The sequence below is a fragment of the Opisthocomus hoazin genome, chromosome 4 (assembly GCF_030867145.1).
Source record: "Opisthocomus hoazin isolate bOpiHoa1 chromosome 4, bOpiHoa1.hap1, whole genome shotgun sequence".
Lineage (NCBI taxonomy): Eukaryota > Metazoa > Chordata > Aves > Opisthocomiformes > Opisthocomidae > Opisthocomus > Opisthocomus hoazin.
In genome coordinates, this window is record NC_134417.1 from 81,279,041 (window position 1) to 81,293,774 (window position 14,734).

At 34.0% G+C, this 14,734-nt stretch overlaps 1 protein-coding gene across 6 annotated transcripts in view; it reads right to left on the reverse strand.

The window, feature by feature from the left end:
- PFKP (phosphofructokinase, platelet) overlaps positions 1-14,734 on the reverse strand; it is a 55,240-nt gene that overhangs the window by 11,848 nt on the left and 28,658 nt on the right. For 4 of the 6 annotated variants that reach the window (XM_075419717.1, XM_075419716.1, XM_075419719.1 and 1 more), the window contains 12 exons: positions 14,304-14,469; positions 13,519-13,563; positions 13,304-13,412; positions 12,782-12,877; positions 11,272-11,364; positions 10,783-10,908; positions 10,152-10,216; positions 9,360-9,429; positions 6,770-6,916; positions 5,836-5,906; positions 5,309-5,396; positions 4,214-4,366 (listed from right to left, as the gene is read on the reverse strand). In XM_075419717.1, coding sequence (XP_075275832.1) covers positions 4,214-4,366; positions 5,309-5,396; positions 5,836-5,906; positions 6,770-6,916; positions 9,360-9,429; positions 10,152-10,216; positions 10,783-10,908; positions 11,272-11,364; positions 12,782-12,877; positions 13,304-13,412; positions 13,519-13,563; positions 14,304-14,469 — 1,229 coding nt within the window. The remainder of the gene's footprint in view (positions 1-4,213; positions 4,367-5,308; positions 5,397-5,835; positions 5,907-6,769; positions 6,917-9,359; positions 9,430-10,151; positions 10,217-10,782; positions 10,909-11,271; positions 11,365-12,781; positions 12,878-13,303; positions 13,413-13,518; positions 13,564-14,303; positions 14,470-14,734) is intronic. The other 2 variants (XM_075419718.1, XM_075419714.1) reach the window with 1 other exon arrangement.

Consider the following 14,734-nt stretch of genomic DNA (forward strand, 5'->3'; position numbering starts at 1 on the left):
GTTAGTCTGCATTTATGATCTGTTAAGATGCAGTTAAGATATGTTTTACTTGCATTAAATACTGCCATTTTATTTGATGCAAGTGATTTCAGCAAACATATCCAAAGACTGTACCTTCACCAAGCATGAGCATTAGACGATTATATGCAACATCTTCGCATCACTGCAGCAAAATATGAAAATGCTTTCACTAAAGAGTCACTTAATTATAAAGGGCAAGCAAGTGATCGGTGGTTTTCATAACTGCTTTATAACTATTTTTTTTAAATAAGTACTACAGTAAGATCATAGAGGGATACTGTACTATGTCAATAAAATGATTTAATAATTTCACACATTTTTACTATATTTGTGTTGCTAGAAAGGTTATTGCCATAACCAAGGATGCTTTATAAAAATACATGCAGTCAAGCAAAGACTGTGTTTTGTTGACTTTATGTTGACCTAAATGCAAATAGCCATTGAAAGGGATGGATTTACTGTCCTAGCTCCACATCCAGCTGTTGCTAGGACTGAAGTGGATGAAAATTGGTTAGCCAGCTTGGCCAGGCTGATTTTCAGCTTCCTAGTTCACATTAATATGGAGCCACATATGCTAATACCAGCACTGGGAGGGTACAGAAGTCTGTTTTTCAAGGGAAATGCATGGAGAATGCAATAAGGCAATATAACTGTAGCTTTCTTCGCTCCTCAGTGGCTGTTTGCTATTCTTTTTCTCACAAAACCAACTGATCAATCTGTACCTCCACTTTGATGAAAGGAAAAGGCAGACTGTCAAAGGAACATTCGCGAGTTTTAGCCTCCTCCTTTTTCAGGTTCTGTTTTTCTCAATCTCTAGCTGATGCCTTTTTCTTTTCATTTCCCCATTTACCTCTACAACTCCTAAATCAAATAAATATTCTTCCATACCTTGTTCTGGTTTATTCCTCTTTTTATCAGTATCCTCTAGCCCATTAGTAGGTTTAGTTTTCAAATAAAATTTTCATCATTTCCACTGTCTTTCCATGCTCTGTAGCTGAAACAGTCTAAATTTTATTCATTCTGCTTAATTACAGAGTAGGTTTCTACTTTTTTTATTTCCATCTGCAAAATACATTGCTAACGCCTGTTTTTGATCAATATTAAATAATTCAACTTTCATTTAAAAAGAAATTTCTATCCTTCATGGTTATGTAGGAAAAAAACCAACACTTCTTTGTCATCACATTCCAGATGTCTGCTATCTGAAATAATATTCTATTAATTTCACTGGATTAGCAACATTAAGCTGAGATTATAGGTATTTATATTATGGTAGTTATTTTACTGATTCACAGAAAACTCAAAGTTCATGTCCTTACCCTGCAATCCTAAACAATTATTTTGTATATCTACATATACAAGCCTTAAGCATATCCTTTTCAGGTACAGCAACATCCAGTTTTCCCCAAGGAATTTTATATTGGAGTTCTTATTGACAATTATTCTCACTAATATTCTGAAAATTGAAGTGAAAAATACAGCATATTGAAAGAAACCAAATTCTACTATTCAACTGATTACAAGCCTGTATTTTAAAACAAAAATGGAAAAAATGGAACATTTCAAGAGGGTCACAGAATCTGTTACAGAATCTAAATTCTAATTATTGAGAAACGTACCATCCACCATCTATGACTTAGGGAAAAACATACTCTTGCCTAATCTCTTGTTCAGAAATTATGTATCTGTTGGTCTGGTTTTTATTGTTTTTCTTTTTAAATGCAGCATCTTAATATATTTTATCTGCACATGTCTCAAGGTACCATTTACATGCCTCGACAAGTTTCAAACAACCTAACACTGACAAGTGTCTAGTAATGCCAAACACTAAACGAGGCCTCATTACCCAGCAGAAATGTACTTACCTTACTAAAAGTTGTCAAGAACATACAAGTAAGAACAGTACCACAGAACAACTAAGAGTGATTACATTTTGGTGTTCATGAGAGGTACGAATCTAAGAGTACTGAAAACTATTATGCATTTATTGACCTAATAGTGGCAATAGGAATAAAAATGCTATAAACTAGACAGAATGGACATTCATGCCCATCTGCTACATTCGTTTACCACGGTCAGTTGTATGACTTGTACTGAGCCTATCAGTCACATTTAATGGGGGACATCATCACTGTTGAAGCTGATCTGAACATTTGACACAGGAATGAAAGGATACATTTTTCATTATCAGTTTCAGTGAATCCTGTTCAAACAATCAGAGCAGAAAACTGAAAAGATACCAAGCAGAAATGTTTCCCCAACACAAAAGTCTGCTCCTTCTCAAAAGAACATAATTTAATTTTCCATTGGATTGAATCTAAATCTTGCAAAGCCATTACATTTCGTATTTATTTCACAGAAAAATCTAGGCAAAATAAAATACAAAACCAAGACCAAAACTGTGAGTAAAAAAAATATCACTTTGAGAAGTTTTCAACTACTGCATCGAAAATATGGAGATACTGATGTTTTATTATCTGATGAAGGTGGATGATATCTAGAAACCTAAATACAAAGCAAAACACAGCAACAAGGGGAGAGAGACTGACTGACTATGATATATCCCCTCTACGTGAAATAACCTATAAAAAGAAGTCAGTTAGGTAAACAAAGCTTATGAAGGAAAGAAAAGCAGAAAAGTAGGTGTTATGCACAATCATTTTACTCACCTTAATTTGTGATCAATCATTTTGGAGAGATATTTTTATTTACCAGAACTGGAAACAACATCAACATTTGTATCCTAAGTTGTCTATAAAGAATACTTTCAAGATATATTTTAGCTTGCTTACAGTCTTGTTCAAGTAAATAGTTAAGGAAACTGAAATTTCCTAACTGAAGGGTTTATTTTGCTGAAGATAAAAATAGTAATGTTGGCATGGTAAAAAAAAAAACAACAAAAAACCAAATCAAAACCAAAAAACAAAACAGGTGAAAATTATGTTAGTGCTTTTGAAGTTGATAGCATTTGAGGAATCCTTCAAATATCTGAAAATAATAATATCATGATTAAAATCTTCAAATACATGTAAGTGATAGAAAAACCGACATTTAATTTTCAAAAGCAATTGAAATTCCTTTCCCGCTTTACATGAGCACTATGCTTGTTATTCTTCACTTTTAAAAATGTAGCTCAATAATGCTCAAGTGAAAAATTCTATATTCTGGCTCCAACATGGCTGAAGACAAAAATCAGAAAGTGGAACTTGGAACATACTGTGGTAACTCATTGTCATTCACTAAGTTATGAAATAATTCTGCTTCTTCTTTATAAGTGAAAATGTAAGTTCAGTTTTGATGACAAATGCTTTATCAGGTCTTTGCTGTGGTTTAAACAAACTACGGACACTCTGCAACCATATTTGCAATACGTATGTGTCTGCAGATTATGCTGAAAAGAAAAAAAAATGGAAGAAAGTATAATGTTACTGCTATTGTTTCAGAGACAAAATTAGGTCAGAATATACAGAAACAGAATTGCTCTTCTTCGCAGAGGTGTGATGGATTAATGCTTCTTAGGAGATTCAGATGAACTGTAAATGTACATGTCTGACAGTTTAATTTGTATGCTGTTTGACAATGCTTTTTGTCCAAATGAGTTTAGTATTAATCAAACAAATTTTAATTTATGTGGTATTACTGGACTTGATTTAAGAAAAAAATAATATGTCTCGACTCTTTTTGTTAAATATGTTATTAGTAGAATACACATAACTCCTATTATTAGAGAAATATGGATCTTTCTTACATTCTCTATTAGAGGAATAAAGATGTTGCATAAATAAGGACCTCTTTCTGAACAGAACAATACTCACTCAGTGCTTGTTATAGCCAGGTATGCTGATACCCTGCCTATAACGGGGATTTTTTTCCTCTAACAGTGCATCAAATGATCATCAAGTCTTAGTTTTAGGTTTGTTTCTTCCATATATGATAGATATATACTTTCTTATTTTGCAGTTTACAAATTTACAGCTCAATGTAGTTTCAGAGGAAACCTAATAGAAGCATTTAGGATCCTAAACCTCTGGCTTTTAAATGGGTATGTTGAATGTGGCTGTATCAAGTAACTGTCATTTTACAAATTACATTTCCAAAGTTCTGGTCTATAAAAATATCCAGTTCTAGCCAATTTAGTCAGTTTTAACCAGAACTGTTTTGTTAGTAAGCGCACACACCAGAATAGACTTACATCAGTGATAGTGTTCAGAGCAGTATCTGCACCAATGCTGAAATCTGAACCCGGTACATTGTTGGATACAGTTGCAGGAACCATAACCATTGGAACACAGAATTCATCATATTTCTCTCGGGCAGCTGACAATTCCAGAAGTCCGAGGTATGCCTGTTGGGCACAGGCATTAGGTGAAAAATTAGGATGAATAAAGTAAGGGCAAAATTGGAATGATAAAATGGAAAGGGCCACAGGGGGAGCCATTTCTACCACAGCACACTTCAGCAAGTCACAGCATTAAGGAATCGCTAAAAGCTAACACACACAAAAACAAGAAAGCAGTAAAAACAGGTATACATTTGAAAACAAAAAATAAATAGAACAGTCATTTTCAAGGGAATATATAATTTACACATACTAAGTGCCTTGTACAGCACAAACATACTGCAAACTAGTTCCCCGATCTTCAGGTTCTGTTACCCCTCATTTAAAATCTTAATATTCCTGTACTAGGGCCATATTTAACAGATTGGAAAAAATGGATGATTCATTCTCTACCAATAAGCACGTTGTTCTCTGGGAAGACCTGGCAAAATACTTTCCTGAATCTAGAGCTCAAAAATTTATCATTTTGGCAAAATGAAACAAACATGAAAAATGGAAAAAGAAATATATTTCTCTAGATCAATTACAGATTTTGACATGCACTGTGTGAGAAAGACTGGCTTAAGTAAGGGATCACAGTGCAATTACTACTAAAGGTTAAGAACTTCTGGAAGTATGTTCCAAGTATTGATACAGTATAGACTGGAACTTGCACTATTGAAGTCATTAATTTTTTTTTTTAATACAAAAATACTATCATGCTATCTCACCTTATTTATCCAGTTAGCACATCCTGTTTTGCAGTTACTAGTCACTGTCTTGAATATCAACTTTCCACAGAATCAATGACTGACAATACTTCTGATCCTAAAACATTATTTGTGTTGTGTATTGAATACAGTTATAACCAAATGCACTTTACATGAAGATTGGGTAAAAATTAAAATAGTCTATTCCTTTTGTTAGGAATTCTACTCTACTTAGACATAATTAGACGTTTCAGTGTACCTCAAATCCACCAATAACCATAAGGGCGTTAATGTTGTTAGTACGCATCTGGTCAGCAATCTTCTCCAAATATTTTGCAGGAAGAGTACTAAAAATTATTAAATCAAAAGAAAAATAAAAAAAATTTATAGACTCTGCAGCAAAATGAACTAATTACTAAGCTGAAACAGTGAACTAAGCAGGCAATGCAATATTTTTCATTTTTAATATTTATCCATATGAATAATTCTTCCTGACAACCAGTAAGGAATCATGTCAACTATTAAGAAGCTACTGGTTTGCAATCCTTTTAAGTGTAAGGATGCCAGGAAATTTTTAAGTTGAGGTCTTGACTCCATTTTCGTTCCCTCTTCAGAGCTGGTACAATACAATAAAGACACCCATGTTGGAACATAACGATTATTTAAAAAAAAAAAATAAAAATGAGGACTTAAAACATTCTGTGGAAGGAAAAGAGCATGGAATCATACACTGATTACACAAAATACTAGAATTCATTATATCAATTGGCAAAATATTGTTGTTACCGTTTTGTACCAAGGATCGATCCTCCTTGACCTGTCCAGCCTCCAACATCTCCCCAGCTGATTTCCTTTATCTTTAAATAAAAGTTAAAAAGGAGATTCTTTTAAGCGATTATCCAATTACTTCTCTTGACATGCAGCACACACCAGGTACTACTTAATATAAAGCTGTTGGAACAAGTTGTTTGGCACAGACAGCACCAAAAATGAACTTGGCAAAGAAAGAAAACAGCATCAGGAGGTTAACTTAACTTCTCTTGAATTCTTACCAGTCCCTTTCCATTCTGTCTATTTCTTCTTTCTTCCTCCAGATCATGATGAAACCTGCCTCCTTGTTTCACATCATCATTCTACTTTCACATCCTCTCCTACTGAATGCAAAATAAAAATCTAAAACTAGGTCTTTGAAATTAGTTTTGGGACCCATGGCTCCAGCTAGGCATAGAAATCATAAGCCCTGTATCCAGTTTCTCCTCAGCATACCAACTGATGCTCAACATTTAAAACAGATGAACAGAAGACTCTAAGTCACCTTGGAGGAGGAGGCTTCTTCCCTCAACAAGTACCACTGCAAAGTTTCTTACAGCAAAGGAACACAGATGCAACAACTCATCACACAGAATCAGCGAATTTTCTGTTATTCTGTGGCAAACCTACCACATGCTAAACACTGACAAAATTTGAAGGTAGAATTCATCTGAACCAATTTTGCAGCTCTGCAGCATGTGATTAGCAATACTTAAGATAAACAAATCTATAGACTTAGTTGAGAAATACAGTTACAATTTGGGTTTTATACATCTTTTTGAAATAAAAGAACTTACAGAATCAGCTCCCACAACAGTTATGACAGAACATACCTTCTAAGAACATAAACAAAGGTGGTGGTGTGGGATGGGGTACATACTACTATGTAATCCACGCATGTAATACTGACCTTCCCTCTAGCAAAACCTTCAAATCCATCAATGACAGCAAACATTTTATGTCCTTCAGTTATGCCAACTCTCACTGCAGCCCTCACTGCAGCATTCATTCCAGCTGCAGGGGCACCAACATTTAAAACTGCTACATTAAAATTAGTCTGCAAGAGAAAAACAAAATCTGATAAGCACTTTAATTTCTACACCACGGTTAATTTCTCCATCACACACAGTTGCTAAATATTGGTATGCAGGAAGAACAGAAAAATTACTCATAGATGCACACTGTAAGGGTAAACAAATCATGAGTGTCACTTTGTGTAATATGTTGGTAACTATCTTTGGATGAAATTTTAACTGCAAAGCATGAAATGCAGATGTTCTGTGCATGAAGTTTTCCTTGAAATGGATGGCTTATTTCCAGATAAATCACAGGCTACTGTGATTAAGAAATGGTCAGCTAGTATAAATCAGTACGGTTTCACTAAGTGTTGATTTAAAACAGACAAATATAAACCATTACCAAAAAATGAAGAAGGCACTGCAATTTATCAACTTTGTTTTACAGCTTTGAAATTAATACCAAGAGTAAAATTTAAGTAAAGAATCAAAAATTTACATGCCAGACCTTTGGGAAAGTTTAATCACTCTGAATGAATTTAGCAAACAAAATTCAAATGAAAGCAAACTATGTAATCAAGTGCAATAAAACTTATACCCCAAAATTCGTCATGCTTTAGGTCAGCTGGATGGCCTTAAATTGTTTATAACTACCAACTTGACAACATTGTAACAATCTGGTACTGCAGAAGTGCTAGAAGTTACTAGCTTTATACTGGAAGATGGGAATACAAAAGAAAAAGCAAAACAGTTGTCAGCTAGTGATCATGGAATCTCTTCCAATTAAAAAAAAAAAAAAAAACAAAAAAAAAAGACCTAAACCAGAATGTATGTGGTTTCTTTTTTAGCTCTGGCACAATCAAAGGACTGTAGAAATACACAAAGGAAACAAGCAGCAAAATGTCTGTGTGCAGCAACACCGCTGAAGCAGAGCATTCAGTAGGCTCTGGAGATCTGATCAGCTTAGCCTTTTCCTCAATTCCTCTGACACGCACACTTCATCTGCTTTTTAATTCCCATACAACCCCTTTTACTGAAGCACACAGATTTGGTTAGTGCCATCAGATCCAAGCAGTTACTAATTACAAGTGGCCTACATTTCCTTCTAACATCATCCATCACAAAAAGATATGGAAAAACTACTTTAAAACAAAATATGGAAGTCCAGTGTGAACAGTCCTAAATTTGCACCGGTATATAAACACTAACAAGCACACACACACCTGATCTGGCAAAGCAAATATTGAATATCCAGCAAAAAAATCCTGAATTCTTTGATCTCTTGAAGGTCAAACTTAGGTCCTTACTTTTTTAAAAAGTTACTGTTTTGGCAGATATATTTGAAATAACTTTGGTCTACATACTTACTTTTACATATGTTTAGGCAAAAGTGTAATTTAAACTAGAGTTATTTTATTGTAATTTCCTTGAAAGACTCTGCTATGATTTTTCATTTGTAACCAAGTTTCCTTTACTGTGTGAAGTTTTCCATGACATATTACACACTAATCTTTGTCAACTAAAATGGCTAGGTGTGACGATGTTACTTGCTATCTGTAGAATTTCTGAACAGATATCAGCTATTCAAATGAATTTCAATGCAATTTTTCTCCTTAATAATATTGGGAATATACTATTAATCATTACTCAAATATTTAATTGGAATAAAAAAAACCCAACAAACATAACAGTGACATAATCATGCAAATACGGTAACAAATCACCACAAACCACAATTAATAAAGGAATTAATCAGTGAGGTGCCATAGTCACCAACTATGGTCAAAACCAAAATTATTCAGTAAACAATTAATAAAAACAAAAAAACCCTGTCTGAAATTTGTTTGTACACAATGTTTAATGTCTGCTTCCTAATAAACCCAAGTATCTTCTTATGCACAACTTATAAACTAGAAAGAAAAGAAAAACTAAATGTCCACTGCTGTACAACGCATGGTGACTTATTAGACCACGCGAATGTGATGCATCTGTCTTCATTATTCCATTCCTTGCATTCCTGGACTTGCCCCGTTCTTGAGTGGTTTTGCCCTTCAAAAGGAAGGGCCAGAATTCTTCTATATTGAATCCTCCTTCGTCATCCTGAGTTTTTTTCACTCTTAATCACTATTACATCATCTTTTCTTCTCTCCATGTTAAGGAACAGAGAGCTTTAACAGTAGCTGTTAGGACCAGACCCTATACAAACTGAGACCAGACATATATTCAAGATAGAAAGAAGCTGTCTACAGGAAGTTTTCTAGTTTGAATAGTATTTAATTTTTTAAAAATCTTAGTTATTATTAGAATAAAGTTGTGTGTTGTAAGCATCTTTCTGCCATTAATATTTAACTAGTTTTAGAAAGTATGTTATGGCATAGGTTTGAAGAGAGTCTTAAGGCGAGATGAGTGGGAGAGAAGAACAACACTATTTGCAAAGATACCTCAAAAGTAGACATGCATTGCACACTCAGAAAAAACTTTTACCTTTGGAAGCTCGGCATCTGGTTTTTTGTGTGACAGTAATTTGTAGGTGTTAAGGTTGTTTTCAAAGCTCCTAAATAAAGTAAGACAAATGCAGTGAGATAAATAAAGTAAGATAAATGAAGTAGGATAAATAAAGTAATAAAATTTTCAACTCATAGTTATTTTAAAGAAACACATTTTTCACAAACTTTTAAAAACAGGTATGTAATATCAACACCAAAGTTATTACAAATGCAAAACACGATAAAAACTGGAAAATATTCAATCCTGTAAGACAACAGTGAGAAAACATAAAATAACTATATAGCTGGCAAGGAAGTTCTATAGATTGGTGATAAAGCATTTTGTTATCAAGTGATTTGAAACAGAAAATGCTGTGTTGACATGTAAGAGTGCAGAATGCCTCCCCACAACATCACTGTTGGAAAACTACCAGCTACTTACAAACAAGCTCATAGGATTGGCCTCAAAATCTTGAATAAAGAAACACAGGGTTGCTACCAGTCAGCTCATACAACACAGAAGCTCTTTTCTTCCTCACTAGTTATCCCAGTATCAGTCACTAGCCTGACACAGTACTGAGCTACAGTTTTCCTTGTTTTGCATGTTTTCATACAGATAAGAATTTCAATTATCCTATTTAAGCAACTCTTCTTCTGTCTGCTCTATTCTCAAGTACATAAAACCATATGGATATTAAATCATTTAAAATAAAATGTCAAGTGCCAGCAGAACAGCAAAGCAATTCAGCTTTTATAGAGCAACTAAATTGATACAAGTTACTGGACATACGTTCCACGAAGCCTCACAGCCTCAACAAATCTTCCCTCATCCATGGCTTTCTGGACTTCTTGAGTCTTGAAAAAACAATTTAATTACTCAGTATGTTTAAAAAACACAGAAAGATGATTATTTGATATATTCCAATAAATAGATAATTCTGTAATAGCTCTCCAGAGTGAAAAAAGAAATTCTGACATTTCATTCACTTATGAGCTACCTCTCCTCATAGTATAACTTACAGTGGACAGAAAAACAAAGTAGAAGCAGACACCTAAAGACTTCCTGGGAAAGAAATGAATTTTACGTTTTCTTTTTCCAGTTTAAGCTGAAGAGTTTTAGTGCAGAAACTCAACTGCTGTGCATGATGTGTAAATGGATGCAAGCATCTGAAGAATTTGTTGTAGCAATAAGAAGAGAAGATCTGAGATGAAATTTTAAAGCAAATTAAAAGTATATACATTTCTTGTTTGTTGGTAGTTTGCAAATAAGTGATAACACATAGAGAACACATTATTCCCAAATGTGGAAAACTGCTGCACAGATTCCCATCAGTGTTTCAATGACCACAGACAATTATTGTACACAGCAGTCTGTTGTAGTTAATGAGTAACTATAAATGGGCTTTTTGCCAGAAACTCACCATCTGCACACACTCCATCAAAGGCAGACGGACAGCCTGGTTTCCAGACAGTGACACAACACAGGCAGGGGTAGCTGGAGTAGCTTCTAAAAGGGCAAGTACAGCTTCCACACCCATACGACTTGCCTGAAAATAGATAATGTTTGAGTGCTCAAGCAAGCATTTAAAAGTAAAAGGCTTCCAGTCACAGAAATGGTCATAATTTCTCTGTAAATCAAGCTGAAACCTTGGTAGGTGAAAATGTTGCAGGCTGTTTGATACCCTTAAGTATGGAAGATCGTTCTTGCAGCTTCGCTTTTTAATCGTAATACAGATTCCTTTACACGACATGCTTCACTATTCTGAATTTGAGCTATTCAGACAGCTAATTTGGGATGATAATTGGATCTGTCAGGTTAATTGGCTAAAGAACTACCCCACTCCCAAATAAATAATCAAAATGTAGTTGTACCATGTGGTGCCATGAGTAATCATTTTAGGTTGACTCACCAAAATTCTGTCAAAAGCTGAAGGGGTTCCACCTCTTTGCACATGACCCAAGATAGTTACTCGAGTGTCAAAACCGAGCCGCTGAACCACAAGCTGCACAGAATTTCAAAATATAGTGGTTTATTATAATCATTATTTTATATATGCATATGTTAGCATTACTCTGCTTTCTGTGCTATTGGAATAATAAAATTCAACATCTACTATACATTAGTATGTCAACAATGATGAAAATACTACAAAAGTTAAGCCAGTCTTTATTCCTAACCTAGAACTAAACTCCAGGTTTCAAATCTAAAGGAACATTTATGTAACAATGGCAAACCAGTGGTTTAGATTGCAATGCTTAAACTGCAGTTATAATGGCTTCATTATGCACAGTCCTCAGCATTATAAAAACAGGTCTAAACATTATAATTAGAATACTTGAAAGAAGTTCAGTTACAGTGTTTTATTCACTCCATGTTTCATCTATGTGCGAGATTACACATCCCAAAAGATTCTGAGTAAAACTTTTGTGAAGATGACTTTCAACATTAATTGACAAGGCTTTTAAAAATTCTAGTAAAAATTATAATAATAAAACTAACTTATTCAGTCAGACTTTCTTTCCATTTCCTCTATTACATATCAAATCTAAAGTCACAGAAAGACATGTTTTATTAATACATCTTCAGTCAGTACGTAAGGTTAGGAATAAGTAATGGATACCATGAAGCAGAAAATAAATTTAGAAGTTACATACAAAATTATCTATCTCTGGTATTTATAGTTTTTGAGTGTTTTAACTGGCTGAAATTTGTAGCAAGCAAGTAATGTTTCTTCCATATATGCATAATAGCTCTCTGCTGTATGCATATTTAACACCACTTGGTGCTCAATTTTATTTCGTAAAGCTGCAATCCTGAATTAAGAGTCAAAGATTACTCTCAAACTGACAGCCATAGAAAACAAAACTTCATAGTCACAGGACAGATAACCCCAGGTAAAATGAAAGTGTCATAGCTCCTTCCTGCCAATGACTATTTTTCAGCTTCTTTTCTTAAGGGATCCTTTCCAAGAAAAGAACAATTTCAGCTTAAAGGTTTTTCTTTATCTTAGACACCAATGAAATTCTTGGCAAAGCAACCATTTCGAGAAAAGTCACAAGTATGTTCAAATTAGACAGTGTTATTTCACTGTGAGACAGACCACTACTAAAATTTTACAAGAAATATACAAAATATAATTACCAATTTAAGCTGATTTCAGACTATCTATTAAGGCACCCATGAAGTACGTGTTTTGGATGTTGTCTTATTTTACATGGAGAAAAGGTTCTAATTAACAGCCACCGAAATAATTCCTCCTTAAGCAGGCTATGGATTCAGATAATAAAGCACAAATATAAAACACAACCAGCTAACTGTGATAAGCTACACCTATTTATTCTACAGAAATATTATCGTTAATAACAAGCTCTATCTTACAAACAAAACAGAAAGTGCATCATAAAGATGTTGACACTTACATCCTTAACCTTCTCTGACGTTATAGGTTTGTTGTGGCAATCAATAGCTCCTTCAGCTACAATAATAATATTCAGCCTTTTCTTTCGTGCACGATTCTATAATAAAAACACATCTATATAATAAAAAATGAAATAAATTTACAACATCATTTTATAATCAATTGCTTTACATTAAGCTGCTAGGATTTGAGGAAATATTTCTTACACTTGATCCCTTCAGTGTTCTCAAACATTTTATCTTTATATAGGTGTTTTCTTTGATGAAGTGAAATGTCCAAGTAATGAGGAAAGGTACCCACACTGCTTATATAGGAACAGTTTTATGTAATCACTAGAGTAGATCATATAATTCTTCAAAACATTTGCAGAATGCAGGAAAAGAACTGTTTAAGATCAAATAGCACTATCTGTGACACACGAAGCAAAGACTTGCTGAAAGTCCTGAATCACATTTTTAAACCACCGTTTTCAAACAAACATCTGCAAAGACGTCAGGAAATCCCAAACATAGTAATAGATTACCTCTGAAAGCTTAACACACATTGAATCTTCCCATCCTTCTTCTGGGGGGTATTCCGGAATAAATACCCAATCTGCACCACAGGCTAAGGCACTAACAAGAGCTAGATACCTAATAAACATAACAAACAATTATTATATCTGTATATAATTATTAACATAATTAATTAACATAATTATATCTGTATTAGACACAAACTGCTGAAGACAATACATACCCACAGTGTCTCCCCATAACCTCCAGAACAAATGTCCTCTGATGGCTGTAAAAATAAGAAAACAAATTAACTGTAATACCTCAACTCAAAAATCCAGTCCAAATTCTTGAAAACAGAACCTGATATCAGGAAATAGTCTGTAGTTACATTGCTTAACAAACACCGAATTCATTAGCAAAACAGAAGGCCATATTAAACAATGTATTTAAAATTACATATCTTCCAACCCCTAATTCATTTTCACTACTACTTTCTCCTAAAACAGTAAAAGGCAGTTAGGACAGAAAAGGTGAACATTCACTAGAAATGTAAATGATGCCGTCCCATAGTTAAGAATTGAAATGATATAGCTGCATAAAAAAAAAAAAAAATTGCTTAAATTTTACCTAGAGAAAGCTTACATACAAACAGCTGCTACTATGTACCACTCAAGGTATGTTTGGATCTTCTGTAGAAGAGTATGTCTGGGAAAGACTAAAAACATATTAAAAAAACAAAGCCTGCCCCTAAAGCTGATGCAGCCTCTACAACCACATGCTTGAAGTGCTGCCATGACAGGAATGATGGAAAAGCCGCTACTAAGAAAAAAAGAAACTGCGATACTTGAAAGATGCAGCCAATAAGAGTTTTTATTCCCACTCTAGAAATATTAGAAATACCAGTTGCCTAACTTCTATTTAAAATTAACTTTTATCCCCCACTATTGTATGGCGATAGGAAACTTACGTTTTGAAGCATGAACAACTGCGTATTTGTTATAGTTTTATATAACATGCACAATTTACCTTTGAGCAGTGGTCATGATGGCATCCACGACTTCAATGATTCTGTGCAAGGCTGAGTCAGTACCTATGGTCATATCAGTGCCACAGAAGTCATTGTCTATGGATCCAACCATTCCCACAATGTTAAGGTAAGCATATCTCTTAACAGCCTCTTCATCAATCTTTCCTGTAAAGAAGTATCCAGAAAAAGAGCTGTAAGATTTTTTTAAAAAACAAAATTTAGACATATTGCTTGGGTGCTTTATTTTGTTAATTAAACATATCCAAACATTAAATTACGTTTAGATACTTTAGGTAACAAGGTTAGTCAAAACTACAAACAAAAGCCAATCAAATAACAAAACAAAAGAATCCCGTATAGAACTCCTTACAGCAGGGAAGGAAACAAGAGCTTTTCAGTTTATTTCAAAGTGTCAACAGATTATCAAGTT